General features: G+C 44.4%; 1 protein-coding gene across 1 annotated transcript; it reads left to right on the top strand.

The window, feature by feature from the left end:
* Positions 1-200: 200 nt before the first annotated feature.
* CABYR (calcium binding tyrosine phosphorylation regulated) lies at positions 201-16,413 on the top strand (the record flags this gene model as incomplete). The annotated part of the gene is made up of 5 exons (XM_080714712.1): positions 201-348; positions 527-580; positions 11,072-11,419; positions 14,371-14,968; positions 16,311-16,413. The coding sequence occupies 5 exons, from the start codon at positions 201-203 to the stop codon at positions 16,411-16,413; spliced, it is 1,251 nt and encodes a 416-aa protein (XP_080570838.1).
* Positions 16,414-16,776: the final 363 nt, after the last annotated feature.

Genomic DNA, 16,776 nt, shown 5'->3' with positions numbered 1-16,776 from the left:
CCTCCCCATCCCTCCTTTCCATGCTTGGCTTAGTGGTTGACATCTAGTATTATAGCAATTTATCCAAAATAAAGCTAATAATTTTAATAGGAGATGTATTTATTCTTGGAAACCATAGTTAACTGAAATAAAAGCTAATATGCTATGTGTACGACTTTGTTTTTCTTCATTATAGCTGCGATTACAGACATCCTGCCAAAATGATTTCTTCAAAGCCCAGACTTGTCGTGCCCTATGGCCTCAAGACACTTCTTGAAGGAGTTAGCAGAGCCGTGCTCAAAACCAGACCGTCAAACATCACCCAGTTTGCAGCAATTTATTTCAAAGAACTTATTGTGTTTAGAGAAGGTTTGTTCATGCTTTTGATCACATATTTTTGCTTTGAAAAAGCATTTTAAGTTGGGAGTTTTATGTACCGATATTTGAGTCCCTGTATTTATACCTCAAGGGAATAAGTCTCTGGATATAAAAGGTCTGATTAGAGTTTTATGTACCGATGTTTGACTTTCTGTGTTTATTTCTCCAGGGAATATGTGTCTGGATATAAAAGATCTGGTTAAACAGTTTCATCAGAATAAAGGTAAGTGCCACAAATAGTGATAGTTTTAATAATGTTGGTTATAAGTCACTGCACAGTTGCTAGCACACATTTACTTTAAGAATGGTGTCATCTGATATTTCTGTTTAATCTCATTAATGTTTTATGTATAAATAATCACACTGATGCTGTGTGAGTGTGTGTGTGTGTGTATGTGTGTGTGTGTGAGGTAAGGGGAATTTAACCCAGAGGTCATTCTCTGAGCTATACCCCCAGCCCTATTTTATTTTTATTATTTATTTACTTATTTTTGTGGTACTGGGGTACCTGGAAGCCCTTCTACCTCTGGGCTGGGCTACACTCCCAGACCTATTTTATATTTTTTTATTTGGAAACAGGATCTCTTAAGCCAGCGAGTCTGGCTTCAAACCTGGCCATCCTCCTGTCTCCGCCTCTCAAGCTCGGGGATTACAAGTATGCGCCAGCCACGCCTGGCTTATTTTTATTTTTGGAAACAGGATCTTGCTAGGTTGATGAGTCTCACTACTTGCTGTGGCTGTCCTTGAACCTGCGATCTTCTTGTCTCAGCCTCCCAAGTACTGGGATTACAGGTGTGTACCACCACACTGGCTAGTGCTTTGTTTTTTATTAAATCATTTTTTTATCTTGGTTCTGACATTTTAGAAAGTTATAAATCTTAAAGAGATACATCTTTTGCAAACCATTTGGCACAATGAATGTACCTGAATGCCTAAAACAGTATATGTAAGTTATGACTGAGACCCCTGTCAATATGCCCTTCCTTAGGGAACTGTAGTGAAATTTAAGACAATAGCATTTTATAGAAATGAATCCATGAAACATAGTGAGATATTTTATTAAAGTTGTGCAGAATGATCATGGAGAATTAAAAACAATAAGATTCCATGAGTTGCCAGAAATTTTCATAACTCTGTCACTTTTGTGATGAAATAGTTAACAGCCATAGCCCAGAGAAGTGAGGAGTAAGGCTTAGAAAATTGCAAAGAGCATGAGGGTTTGAATCTGCATTGAAAGAGCCCAGAACAGAAAGCAAGACTGAGAACAGCACAGGTTGGCATGTTAAGGGTGGAGGATGCAGAGCCTGTTGAGGAGCACTCTGGACCTCCCGCTGCTTCCCTGGTCGCATGCGCAGCTCACCCTGGGATGGGGCCTTGCCTGCCATCGGCAGCACACACAGACGACCTCCACCACCCTTCCTCTCCCCAGCCTGGCTTCCCAGTGCTCAAGTCATCATTGTCTCTGTGTCTTTTACATCCCCCGCCTCGCAGAGCCTGGTGTCTTTAGGGTGGTGCTAACCTTCCAGGCCTGATATCACTGTGCCAGTCCACTCACCTCTGCCCATTCTAGGAAATTCTTCCTTGGATCCTCTTGTTTTTGGCTCTTGTGTAATTTGATTAAACAGATACTTATCCTATCTGAATCAATGTAAGATCCCCAATTTCTCAGTCTTCTCAGGAGTGTTTCTTCATTAATCCAAACCATTACTTGCTGAGACTTAAAACTCAGAGCTGGGCCTTGAACCTGTGATTCTATTGTCTTAGCCTCCCAAGTACTGGGATTATAGGCTGTGCCACTGAACCCAGCTCTATGTCTTATTTTTATAGAGGCTTATACATATTGGCAACTATCCATTCATAGCTAAACAAATAATACATTTTAGGCAAATCCCTACTGAAGTTTATAAAGCTTTGGCACTATTCTGCAACTTTCCTAGGCTTTTTTTTTTTTTTTTTTTTTTTTTTTTTGTACTGGTGCTCAAACCCAGGAGCATTCTATTTTTGAGCTACATCCCTGGCTCTATTTATTTTTTATTTTGAAACAGAGTTGCTGAGGCTAATCTCAAACCTCCCATCCTCCCGTCTCCGCCTCCCAAGTGCTGGGATCATAGGAGTGTGCCACTGCACCTGAATGCCCAGGCGCTTCCCCACAAGCATCGCTACGCTAAGTCCCTAAACAGGAATGGTACTGTGCCAGAATTACCCTTTTTTTCTAGAGTCTGGTATTTGCCTAGGCAGGATGGTGATCATTGTACCAAGATAAGTGTTTCATTAAGCTTAGAAAAAGTCCTATCACTCAATGATGATGGTGCATGGGTTCTTTATGCTTGTCTGTTGAGGTAAAAATAATCAGCTGAGGATAAGACCAAGTACATTATTGAGCAAATGAGTCAAGAATTGAGTGTCAGACTGGGGACTAAAAATACAGTGTGCCCTGGGTTAGGAAGCAGATCTAGCCAGTCAGGGAAGCTGGGACAGGAAACCAGGTTGCTGAGGTGAGGCTGGGAGTACCAACGCCAGAGTCAGGACACAAGAGAAGAATGTCTTAGTTTTTAGCTTTACAGGCTTGATATACAGTTTCACAATCCAGAGACTTGGAGGGCTTTCTGTTATCCCTACTCTTCAGCATGATAAGAATACTTTTCAAAAGTATTTATATAGCTGGGCGTGGTGGCGCAAGCTTGTAATCCTAGCACTTGGGAGGCTGAGACAGGGGGATCGTGGTTCAACGACAGCCTCAGCTACTTAGTGAGGCCCTTTGCAACTCAGTGAAATCCTGTTTCAAAATAAAGAATAAAAAATAGGGCTGGGGGTATTAGTTTGAGGTAGAATGCCCCTGGGTTCCATCCCCAGTACCGCAAAAAAAAAAAAAAAAAAAAAAAAAAAAAAGAGCTGGGCGTGGTGGTGCACGCTTGTAATCCCAGCATTGGGAAGGCTGAGACTGGAGGATGGCGGTTCACAGACGGCCTCAGCTACTTAGTGAGGCCCTGTGCAACTCAATTGAGATCCTGTTTCAAAATAAAGAATAAAAAAATTGGGCAGGGGGTATAGCTCGGAGGTCAAATGCCTCTGGGTTCCATCCCCAGACCCCCCCCCCCCACACACACAAAGCATTCACACACTTTGATTTCAGATCCTCCCTAATGCCTGTTGTGTTGATCTTGACCCACTGAAGCATTCACTTGCTTTAAAGGAGAGGTAAACACAACGTGGAATGGGGGGTCTTTACTCATTGTGGAGCTTCCAAAGCTCATAGTAAAGCAAACTCACACTTTGGAATTGTGCAGGAGCCTGTTTTTGTTGAGAGATGATTTTCTTAAACTTTCTGGAGCTGGGTTTTAAGAGCCAAAGCTACCAGAGCCCAATTTTTATAGATGTCATAGAGAGGAAAAGAGATTGGTTAAATGAGGTTCCTGCTGTAAAGGAAAGGGAATTGGAAACCCTCTGGGCAGTGGACGTGTGGTCCTAGCTGTGGGTAGAGCCTCGAGACTCCTGGCTGAGGTAGGAAGTGCATATAAGGGAGGAGGGAGAATCTCTGGTCAGAGTCCCTAAAAGAAAAACAAGAAGTGTTTTTATGTTCCCTGTGTTGTCTAGAAGGATGCATGGCTCTTAGAGAAGCTGTGCGCTTAGAATGGTACTGCGCTTAGCATGGCATATGCTGTACCCAGCCACCTACTTGGTAATTTTCATGTATCTCAAATATTCATTGCACTGAAGCAATAGCACAGAAATAATGGTCATTTCTCAGAGGGCCTGAGATGGTACTCTCGGCTTCCTGTGTCCCGGGTATGGCTTTTAGTGGGTCCAGGTGTTTCTGGACTGTCTGCTGACTAGCATGGAATCAGGACTATTCACGGCAAGAGAGCAGAGACTAATATCCAAGGTAAAAACGGGCAGCTAGACCTTAGATGTTACAGACAACCAATCAGCACGGGGGTTACCAGTCCTTGAGTGAGGCATCCTTTCCTGAAAGTTGTAAACATTTGAGCAGAAACTATGAAGACAAAGACCCATACCCAGAAACAAGAGTTACAGCTCTACAGAGGTAGAGAGCCAGCAGAAAGGAAAGGCAGATCAGAGCCAGAGCTTAGGCCAGCGCTCAGGGAACACTTGATAACGATAGTACTCCCAGAAGACTCAGTAATTCGTCAAAAGAGACTTTTAAATAAAAAGGGACAGATATTTTTTAAATCAAGCAAATTCTGCCACTAGCAAATGAGCATTTTAATGTAAGATAGGATCAGTCACAGAAAGTAAAGGAGTGCTTTCTGGGTATGTTAAGTCCTGATTTCTCTACAAGAGCATGGCATGCAGCACTTCCCACGACCTGCATCTGCTGCCTTCGCATCTGTCCTGTCGCACATCTTCGTTGACCTTATGCACCAGACACTGACACTATTTGTCCTCTCCTGAAAATGCAAAACCATTTCAAGTCATTTGATTTGGGTTTATGTGGTTTCTCCAGTTCTTTTTCCTCCTCTTTCCTAATTTTCAAATCCTATGTATTCTTAAAATCCAATTCATTATTTCATTTAACAAATACTTGAATTCCTAGCAATTACCACATGTTACGTTAGGTGAAATTCATCTGAGGAAAAGAGATTTCATTTCAGCTCTGATGAAGTAGCTGTTGGACTTTCCTTCCTAGGAAACACAACCGTAAAGACTAGATAAGTCTTATGAAACAAAGGCCAATGCCTGTGCTCTTGGGAGACAGGACTCGTAGAAATGCAGCCCCTATTCACCTGGCTTTCCCCCGTATTTTGAATTCTTGTGCAAGGAAAAGGGAGCCTAAGCAGTGGGTAAAAGTCTGAAAAGAGAAAGGCAGAGTTGGAGGTTGTCAGTGTGCTTGGGATTCGAGTGACAAGGTGCCAAAGGAGAAGCATTTGCAAAGAAGGACCCCAGAGCCTGTAGGAAACCCCGGGGATTTTCTCCAACTCCTAAACTGTTCATGGATGGAGCAAGGCTTGAAGTTTGGCAGAAGGGTTGTTGGAGACTAAAGACCAGGCAGAGATTTCAGAAGCAGTGCAGTGTTCTGAGAGACTTCGTGCTTTAGGCTTAGCAAAAGGGAAGAGACTTCTGTGAAGCACTGGCAGTTCACCTACGATCCCAGAAAGGTCAGTGTGTAGGAATTATAACAACAAGTTCAAACATGCTCACCTTAACAGACTCGAGAACCGAGTCACTAGAGTATCAGACTGACTTGCCATTATTAGAGCAGTCAATACCATTTAGAAGAAAATAATCAGACCTTCTATGTGTCATTTGTGGTTTATAGTATACAATTACAAATTACTAGACGTTAAAAAGGAAAGAGGAAGTGACTAATAATCAAGGGATAAAACATAAAAATATAACCCATAGAACAGTCAGATATTGAAATTACAGTGTGAGGATTGAAAAGAACTGTGAGTAGTGTTTTGAGAAGGTAAAAAAAATAGATGAAAAGATGGAGAATTTCAACAGTTAGAATCTATAAAATAAGAAACAAATGATTATTCCATAACTGTAAACCAGAAACTTATTGGATATATTTACTAACAGAAGACAAATTACGAAACTCAAAAATCGGCCAGTAGAAAAGAACCAATTCAAAAAAGGGAAACATCATAGGACAGAGGAGTAGAGGCTACTGTTAAAGGTCTAAGCTGTGTAACTGGATTGGAGGAGGAGGAAAGAATAAATGGAAAAGAAGCATCTCATCTGAGAAGTCTGACTTAAAGACATAAGCTTCCAGATATGGTCAATGCACAGCAGAATAAATACAAAGAAAACCACAATTAGTCAAATTGGTAAAACAGTAAAGACGAAGTCATGAGAGCAGGCAGGGTAAAGGGCATACATGCAGGGGAACAACGGGACAGTTTATTTCTGAATGGAAATGGTGGCGGCCAAAAGACAATAGAATGACATCTCTAAAGGCTACAAGCAAAAAAGTGCTAAAATAGAATTAATCTATTCCCAGTAGAGAGTTCCTTTAAGAAATGAAAATAAAGCTGAGCGTGGTGGTGCATGTTTGTAATCCCAGTATTTGGGAGGCTGAGACAAGAGGATCTCAGGTTTGTGGCCCGCCTCAGCTATTTAGTGAGGCCCTCTGCAACTCACTGAGATACTGTTTCCAAATAAAAAATAAAAAATGGGGCCGAGGTTGTAAGTGGGAGGTAGAATACCCCCTCGGTTCAACCCCCAGCACTACCAAAAATAAAAATAATTAAATAAAATACACTTTTTTTCTTGGTGGTACTGAGGTTCCTAGGAACCTTTCTACCTCCGGGCTACACTCCCAGACCTATTTTTTTTATATTTTTTTAAATTTGGAAACAGGGTCTCCTAAGCCAGCAAAGCTGGCTTGAACCTGCACGATCCTCCTCTCTCTGCCTCCCAAGCACAGGGATTACAAGCGTGCGCCACCACGCCCGGCTTATAAAATACATCCTTAAGGCAGACAAAAACTTAGAAAAAATCCATTGCCATTAAACTTACTGAACAATAATTTTTTATGGCACTGAGTATTGAACCCAAGGACATTCTACCTCTGAGCTACACCCTCAGCCCTTCTTATTTTTTAATTCTGAAATGGTCTCGCCAAGTTGCTGAATCAGATTTTCAAGGCTAGCTTTGAACCTGTGATCATCCTGTTTCAACCTCCCAAAGACTTGGATTACATGAGTGCACCTCCATGCCTTTAAAAAACAGTAACTTTTAAAGAAGTGAATAGGAAGAAACTGCCTAAATCTGGTAATGTGTATACAAAACAACCTTACAGATAACATTGTACTGTGGCATGTAGGAATGCTTTTCTCTCTGGCCTTCTACTCTGCCTCTATCTTTCCTGTGAGCCCGAGGAAAAGTGCTTCGGAGTGAGCATGACCTCTCCTGGAGTTTGCAGTCCTGAGCTACTCTAGACTGACATCCTAGGCCAGATTTGGCCTTTACCAATGTTAGGATTCTTGTGGATACTTTCTTACCAGCTAGTATGATGGCAGCTTCTCGTGTCTGGGCCCTGCAAAGCCGAGACAGTTCATATGTCCCTTCTCTTCTTGGAGAGGGACAACTTGCTCTTTGGAAATCAGATTAACTGGTTATCTTACAACTTAAGAAAAGTTAGGATTTTGTTAGTAACCTGGCTTTTTCCTAAGCATAAGAGTAACTCTCCCAGGATCAGGCTTATTTGAATATAATTTTCTTTTTCTTCTGAATTCCCAAGATCTTTATGATAGTGTCATTGTTAGATACCTGTACTTTCCCCAAAATGGTCTGTGTTATCTCCCCCAGGGAATGTACATTCTATGAGGTCTTATCACAGTGTCTTAAACATAACACAAGTGAACCCATCTGGCTCAGTCAAATGTAATGGTCTGTATTAAGAAAAGTGTTAGTTTGACCTGTTCTGATTTGGGGGACTGTCCTGGGGACCTCTGTTAGGCTCCCTAAGATTATTCCCGTAACCGTGGGTCCTTGTCCTGGACGTAGGATGGATGTGCACTAGTCCGGACTCTTGCTGAAGATTTAAAGAGTTTATTATTACAACGATAAAATACTGGTTGTAACTGTTATGGCACTGAAACGGGGGGTGTCTTCTGAGCCCCCAAGATGAAGTGGGGAGTTTCTTCACCCCAAGTTTCATCAAAGATGAAACAGAGTTTCTTGAGAAGAAACTTGGCGTTTCCTTACTGGGTTCTTGTCTGCGGTGAGTGAAGAATGACACCCACAGACTGCAGGAAGAGGAGTAAATGGTTTATTGGAAGCAGCAGGGAATGGGGAAAGGTGGCCGAACACCCCAAAGGGGCTGTCGGAACTCTGGAGTCTAGCAGCTGCCTTCAGGACAATACTTGAGAGTAGTCCAAGCCGAATGCCTTCAGTTGCAAACTGCTTTCTCCCAGAGTCCATGCGATCTGCCAGAAAAGAGGTGCAGGTCACCCCTAGGGGCCCTGGTTGGCTTTGATGTCCAGCAGAGGCCTTCAGGTCACTACCTGAGTGTAGCCTGGGCCACGTGACCGTCAGTTGCACTCCACCTTCTCTCAAGGCTAACGCGATCTGCGAGAGAGAGAGAGAGAGAGAGAGAGAGAGAGAGAGAGAGAGAGAGGTAAGCTACTCATAGGGGAGGGGTTCCCTGAGAGGGAAAAACCGTCCTGGTGGCCGGTCTAAGGGTTTATAGATGTCTGCATGTCCTCTGTTGGTTGTGGTGAGTTTGAGATCCTGGGAATTCTGGGAAACAGCTCTCAGAATTTGCATGTCCTTTGAAGGATCTCCTTTCAGTAGAAGTATCAGACTTGCTCCAGTAATGTCTCCTGGGTTTGTTGATGGTTTTGTGAAGCTTTGGTCCTTCTTATCTTGGAATAGCTGATCTCAAAAGCCTTGGAAGTTAATTAGTATTCCTCGCCCCTTAGGAAATTGACTTTTTTCTACTGAGGCCTCTTCCCTATCTGCCTACTTCCTTTCTATCTCCTCAACACCAGTAGAAACACAGAAAGATAGAGCTTAGAGTAAAGCACTATGCCACAAAGTGACATAAGATTCCGCATGTGATGAATATTCCAAAGTGAGGAGGTATCCCTGAACACAGAGTATCTTTATAACCAGTCTTCTGACCCGACTAGAGCTCCTCTGGCAGATTGTTTGATATGTAGACGACCTGCTCTGTCTTCAGCCCAGACCTCATGCCTTTTGTTACACTCCAGAATGTGTTAAGTCGCTTATCCCTTGAGTCCGGGATTCCCCCACATCCTTGAGGAAGTCTGCTTCTCTTTAGAAATGTCAAAAGGCCCTAGGCTTCTTTTCTCTCACTTATCACCCTTGGCCCTGGACATCTGCGGCCCTTTCCTCGAAGCTCCTGGCTTCTTTTACTATGATAGATATATTTTGAAAATTGGAAATATTTCCCATTACTGGAGCATTAGTACATTTTTAAGCCTCTTCCCAGTACTGGTACAAAAAGGATAGGAAGGGCCAAGCGTGGTGCCGCACACTTGTAATCCCCGCGCTTGGGAGGCAGAGACAGGAGGATTGCACAGGTTAGAAGCCAGCTGTGCACACTGGCTTTATACATAAAAAAGTATAAAAATAGGACTGGGAGTGTAGCCCGGAGGTAGAAGGGTTTCCAAGAACACCAGTACCATAAAAAAAAAAAAAAAAAAAAAAAAGCATAGGAAGGCAGCTGGGCATGGTGGCGCATGCTTGTAATCCCAGTATTTGGGAGGCTGAGACAGGAAGATTGCAGGTTCGAAACCAGGGTTGACAACTTAGTGAGGCCCTCTGCAACTTAATGAGACCCTGTTTCCAAATAAATAAAATCAGGCTGGGAGTTTAGCTCAGAGGTAAATGTCTCTGGATTCAATCTCCAGTGCCACACAAAAAAAAAAAAAAAAAAAAAAAAAAAAGATGGAGAGAGAGAGATGGGGGGGGGATAGGAAAACAGGGCGAGGTGGCGCATACCTGTAATCCCATCACTTTGGAGGCTGAGACAGGAGAATTGCAGGTTCATGACCAGTAGGAATGTATGGTCTTCTTTAGCTTGTTGAGGAATATATGGAATTCTGCAACTGAGTGAGACCCTGTTTTGAAATAAAATTAAAACAGGGCTGGGGGTGCAGCTTGGAGGTAGAATGCCTCCAATATCCAGCACCACCAAAAAAAAAGTTCTAAAGAGATGAATGGTTAGAAAAATGAGGTTTATTCTAAGCAAGGTAGGCAAGAGTAGATACATGTGAGCATTTGGTGTGGTGTTCCTGCCCTGAATTAGATACCTTAATTCAGTAGAGAAACTAGCAGCCAAGGTGGAGAGAGACACCGCAGGACACTGTTCTCTAGGAAGTTGCTGAACCTATGAAAATGTCCCTCTAAGCAGTTTTGACTTGAAATAAGCGCATTCTACTTTTCTTGCAAATTCCATTATATTAGAGAAATGCTTCCTCCAGAGAAAATCCTCAGTAAACAGACGTGAAAACTTTTAGTAACAACAGGTGTGTAGACAGGTGTGTGAGGGATAAACATAAATAATGTTATAGTGTTCTTCCAGCTCTGACTTCCCGTATGTCACCAGCCATTGGGACCTTCCAAACCATGGGAATTTTCCTCAGGCCTGAGGATTCTGAGTCCATTCAGAGTTTTCTCTTTTCCTATTATCTGGGTCAGTATGGTTTTGGCTTCATGATCACATCTTACCAGCATGTGCTACTGATTTTTAGGTTAAAATGTGTGATGTTTCATAATGTAAAATTTCTGTAGTTTCCCAGTGTACTAATTCATTGTTAAACTTGGTACACTACTTTTCTCAAACCGAGGAACATCTATTAATATCATGACTTGTGTGTCACCACTAAGTTATGACAGATTTAGGTAATTTTTCTCAAGTGAGTCTGTTTTTTCCACATTATGTGGAACTTTGGATCAGGAGCTTTTTCCATGCAGGTTTTCAAGAAGCTTCTTTTTTTTCTTGGAAAAAATTATGATCTTTCCCCTGGTGCTAACCAGCTTAGGCTAGTATGATTATAGTTTTGCTATTGTGCTATTTATGGCCACTTATTCCTAAGGAATTGAACTGAAGGTCTTAAGTGGGTAAGGACAGGAAAATGTCATCACCTACACTAAATCACCAATGTCATGATAAAGCACAAATCTGTGTGTACTGAATTCACATGCTTAACCTGTCATTTCTTTATAATACTTTGTTGGAGGAATATATGCTGACTCGCCCATCTGGCTGTTGTTTTAGTAGAGAAATGGTCAGATGGAATGGCACAGGAGAGGAAAGAAGAATGTACAAAAGAACCAGTAGGAACATCTGCAGTTTCCAAAGAGCCTTCACGGATGGAAAAATCCACAGACACAGAGGAGGACAAAGTAACCGGACAGGAGTTCAACGACAAGACCACCCAGTGCCCGTCAGTGCATGCTGAGTGCCCGCAGCCTGAGGAGGTGACTGAAGCAGTTTGTGGTCCTCCTTCTAAGCCAGCCACCCCGAAGACTGTCAGCCCGCCCGCGTCACCATCTCCAGGAGCTGTCCCAGCAGAGTATGCCTATGTCCCGGCAGACCCAGCTCAGTTTGCCACTCAGATGTTAGGTAATGTTCCATCTATTCATTCTGATCAATCTGAGGTTTTAATGGTGGATGTGGCAACAAGTATGCCTGCTGTCAAGGAGGTACTGAGCTCAGACATAGCTGAAGAAATCGTGGTGGCCGCTCCGCCGGTGTGTCCTGGAGAGGCGGTCGTGGTGCAGGTGATGAGCAAAGCATCTGTGCAGGTAGATGTGGGGCCTCAGTACCCTAAGGCTGGACCAGCAACGGCTTCCCCAGACCCCTTGCAGGCCGAACAAGAACCTCCTGCTTATGATCAAGCTTCTAAGACCCCTTTGCAGGATGATACTCAGTTTACATCAGTCCTTCATATATCATCCATATATAACAATGAGCCTGTCAATGAAGGGGTTATCTATGTTGAGCAAATACCAGAACAAATAGTAATCCCTTTTGATGATCAAGTTGCTTGTCTGACAGGAAACGGGCAGTCACCATCAGTTAGTCCCAAACCTGTACAGTTGGAGAACGCAGAATTCGAGGCAGAAGCTACTATTCTGCTCTCTGACACCCGTATGGAAGGTCAGCAGGAGGTGCCTGCAGAACCCCTGGATGCAGAGGGCTTTCTCCAAATAGACTCCAAACAATCTCTGCACCTTGAAGTGGAGATCATTCCCACAGACCCTGACGATATGGGGCAGGAGTCACAGGAGAACTCTGCACCCCAGGAGACCGGGGTCACACTCGTGCCCTCAGCTGCACCCGTAAAATCATCTAGTGGCCCCTTCCCTCGTAGCCCAGGGGAAGAGAACGGCCCTGAAGGGGAAGCAGCACCTGAACAGGTTTGATGAGGCCAGGTAAGAAAACCAGCTGCTTACGCACTTACACATTCCCTTTCAGGCGACATCGTGTTTTAGAAAACCATCTAGGTAGGATCCCTGTAGATTGGTCAAAGTCATTGTTTTCTGTAGCTTTTTAAAGGCCAAGCCTATTTAAAGGCTTTGCTGTCTTTGAGGCTTCCCTGTTACGAGACGAGTGATTTTCATGTGGCCGCCTCAGAGTCCGGTCCTTAGCACTTCCGTGTTATTCTTTTGGACACACAGTGACCAACACTGGAACCTGTTATCAGGGACAGTGTTTGTGTGACCTGAATAATTCTGTTGCAAAACCGTACTTAGGGGGACTGGTTTGAAATTTTCACTTGAGAATGTAAAATCAACCTACGGCATTGTATTTACACGGGCTCTGGCATTTAAAAGTGGAAGGAATGGTGGTGTGTTTGACTGCTCTCGCACCGACTCAGGAGAGCTCTGCAACAGGCCTGAGGGCTGGGGCTGGCTTCCCGCACAGAGGGAGAGGGAGAGGTCCGGGGTCTTCTGTCACACAGGAGAGCAGGGAGGCAGCGGCAGCAGGTGGCTGGCCTCCTCGGTCCGGCCCCCTAGAAAAGTGCCAAATTCAGCCTGCTTTCTTGGCTGCTGAGCTCTGCCACCCATGTTTCCCTGTGACACAGACATGACATAGTCTCCACCTCCCTCTATGGCGTTTGGTCTGCCCGCCCTCCTGCCCCATGTGGACACTTCTCTTTAGAGATGGGGGTGCAGGAGCCAGCCCCCATCCCTTTTGCAGAAACTCTCAACTCTGACTCGAGCCAGAATAGTGTTACCAAAGCAGGTGTTTGGCAAAGGTCAAATTCTGTCTGGCAGTGTGACAGGGACTGAGCACAGCTCCCGGCTGGCCGGGCAGGGCAGCCTGCGGGCGGCGTCACCCTGTGGCTGAAGGAGCACCTCAGGCCGAGCCACTGCTCTCAGTGTGCAGCTGTCCTAAAGCCAAACCATTGTCCTCAGCACTAAGAAAACCAGCTGGAGTTCTTAAACTCCCCCATATGAAAAAACTGATGGCTCGGCTTGTATGTATTTTTAAATCAGCTTGAAGAAAGAGCAATCGAAAGTATCTGAAGCTATCGAAAACTAGCAGCTTAATCATGCAGTGTTCTTTTCTGGGGAAGAAGAAAAGGTTGCACCAGGGAGAGATGGCCCGTGTTCAAAGGGTGAACTCAGTATACTTGGGCAGAGTGAACTTCCTCCACTGGAAGCCTTTCCCCTGTGCTCCCATCTGGGCCTCGGCTTGCCAAGACAGTACTGACTCAGGCAAGTGACAGTGGGCATTATAGATTCCTTTCGTAAGCCAGTGGATTGCGCTCCTAGGCCTCTGTTCTTAAGAACCCTGTGGGCCCAACCAGTCTTTCACTGCCACCCAAGGCCTATGCTTTCAAGCCTTGGCTACAAAGGTGCTCTCTGGGGTTCTGAGTCCTAGATTATGTGATGTTTTAGGTGAGGTAGGAGATGACAGATCCTGTGAAGGGCTGGGGATTTTTTTTTTTTTTTTTTTTTTTTTTTTTTTTTGGTACTGGGGATGGAACCCAGGGGCATTCTACCTCTGAGCTATATCCCAGCCCTATTTTTTATTCTTTATTTTGAAACAGGGTCTCACTGAGTTGCAAATGGCATAAGTAGCTGAGGCTGTCCTCGAACCGCCTCCCAAATGCTGGGATTACAAGTGTGTGCCACCATGCCCGGCTTCTGGAGAAATTTGATTAAGTGACCAAGATTATGATATCTAGTGCCTGACTTTAGGGGAGGAAAAAATCACTATGCAGAGCAGTAACACCTTTTCCAGTGGCCTGAAGCCTGTAGGAGCCAGGCCTAAAGTGTCAGCAACCTGGAAACAGCGAGGTCTGCTCTGCCTCTTTAGCTGTAGCACTGGTGTCTGCCACTTGCTTTCCTAACCTCACTGCTCTCCTTCGCAGCTGTACAGAACTGCTCTCTCCTTTCACATTACCAGACACAATTTATTAAGCTCTGTTGCTTTATGGCACATATTACTACAGCTATTCGGTTTTTATTTTTTTAAATCAGATTGTTTATAAAGACATTGCTATGCATAGTGCCTGATACAGAGACCAAACCTTTAATGCCTGCAATTTTTTTTTTTTGTAGCAGTAGCAACAAGCGAAGCAGGACAACCACCACCATATTCTAACATGTGGACCCTTTATTGTCTAACTGATATGAATCAACAAAGTCGCCCGTCACCGCCACCTGGGCCTTTCCCCCAAGCAGCCCTCTATTTACCTAATGCTCAGGATGCACAGTTTCTGCAGAGTCCACCGAAGGTTACTTCTCCAGCTTACGTGATGATGGACGACAGCAAGAAGACCAGTGCCCCGCCTTTCATTTTAGTAGGCCCCAATGTTCAGGAAGCGCAGGACTGGAAACCTCTCCCTGGACATGCTGTGGTCTCGCAGTCAGATGCCCTGAAGAGATATGCTGCAGTGCAAGTGCCCATTGCTGTCCCTGCAGACCAGCAATTCCAGAAACCCACCTTAAGTCCCCAGAATACGAGTCCTCCTGCAAGTGGAAAAGAGGTCCCCAGACCACAAAGCCCAGTTTTCCTTTCTGTTGCTTTCCCAGTACAAGATGTAGCTAAAAAAGTTTCAGGATCTGGTGACAAATGTAATCCCTTTGGAAGTTACGGTATTGCTGGAGAGATTACTGTGACTACTGCCCAGGCTCGCAGAGCAGAAACTAAAAATGGGTAGGTAAATGTCCCTACTATAATATACGGCCTTAATGCATTTTAGCTTTCAGCACTTTGTTGACCCAGATATTGAAATCTTACTAAAAATTACGCATATAGTGAGTTGGCATGTCTGTAATCCCAGGTACAGGAGGCTGAAGCAGGAGGGTTGCAATTTTATGCCTCAAGGTAAAGTTTTCAAAGGAACAGGGATTATAACTCAGCGGTGGAGGGCTTGCCTAGAATGTCCCAGAACCTGTGTTCTATCTCCAATACTGAAAAAAAAGCTGGAGTTTAATTACTTTGATGTGGTTATTGTCTCTAACTGCATAACCACTGTTAGAACCAAGACATGCCAGGCAACCCAGTCACCTCTGAATACGAGCGGACTCTAGGTAATCTCACTGGCTTGTTTACAGAATGGAGAGGGCACAGACACGAGAAGGGAGTGACTGGATGAGAGCCAGGTGCGGGTGGTAATGGAGCACTCCGCCTTGGCTCAGAGGAGCAGCCCCCGAGTCCGGCGGCTAAAGGTTAAGCTGTGCTTAACCAAGACAACTGATGACTCAAGTCCCTTTTTTTTTTTTTTTTTTTTTTTTTTTTTGGTGATACTGGGAATTGAACCCAGGGGCATTCTACCCCAAGCTACACCCCCAGCCCTATTTTTTTATTTTCAAACAGGGTCCTGCTGGGTTGAGAGTCTCACCACTTGCTGAGGCTGTCCTCAACCCGTGATCCTCCTGTCGTCACCGCCCATGTGCTGGGATTACAGGCATGTGCCTACCAAACCCAGCTACTTCTTAGTTTTCATTCAGTGTCAAGCTCCATATGATCCTGTCCTCCCTGAAGTGTGGACAGTGGGGTGAGCAGAGCATAGTCCCCATGCTGTAGTGGCGGAGACAGACAAGACACGCAGTATGTGAGCATTCAGACGGCCCACGCAGGCCCCAGCTCTGAGCCACTATTACACAGTGAGCGAGGTGCCAGTCTACTTCAGTACGACTTCCAGCAGAGTAACTGATGATATGACTTTAATGACACAAGTAGATGGTTGCGTTTCTCATCTTCCACTCATTTCCATGATTGAATTTATATTTAGTGTTTGTTATTCCTAACAGATGCCGAAAATGACGCTGTTCTGAGTCAACACTCAGGGTGGACTCTGCCACCAAGTGTAATATGTCAATAAACTTCCTGCAAGCATTGAACCTTGTATTATTTTTGCAATTTAGGAGGTGCACAAATATTTTAAATATTTGAGGCTTGTGAGGCAGGAACAGGTTTGTCTCCTGAAGCCACTCCCACTTTTCACAGATGGAGCCACAGGTCCTCTAGTCAGGGGTCCCACTTGATAATTCAGTGACAGCAGCAGAACCGGCCTATGGTTCAGCAGCCCCAGGGTGAGTGGCAGCGCCCGCTGCCCGCTGCGCTGCTGGGAGCCGCTCAGCACTGCGGCCCCGTGAGGTGACGGCAGCTCCCTAGGCCTCCTTCGAAAGGACACGTTTCGTACCAAGAGCGTATTCAGTGTAGCAGTTAAAATTTAAAATGAAGCACACCTTTTGAACATTCTAAAGCCTTTATTCAGCATCAGGTAGATTATTTCATTATAACACTTGTCAACTTCAAGACAGCAATTAAAATAATTCACTGGTAGCTACCTAAGGCCCTTGAGCAGGATCTCAGTCTGGGGCCTGGTGGATAAATAAGATTAATGTGCCCCAATAAAGGGGCAGAGCTACTGTACAGTCGGTCTCCTTACATATTTTAAGTACACAGGTACCTTGCAAACCTGAAATGCACAAGACCTCCTTTCATATAGTGTGATA

Source organism: Muscardinus avellanarius (assembly GCF_963383645.1).
Source record: "Muscardinus avellanarius genome assembly, chromosome: 17".
Lineage (NCBI taxonomy): Eukaryota > Metazoa > Chordata > Mammalia > Rodentia > Gliridae > Muscardinus > Muscardinus avellanarius.
Note: the sequence above shows the minus strand (reverse complement) of the source record. Positions and strands in the feature narration are given on the sequence as shown.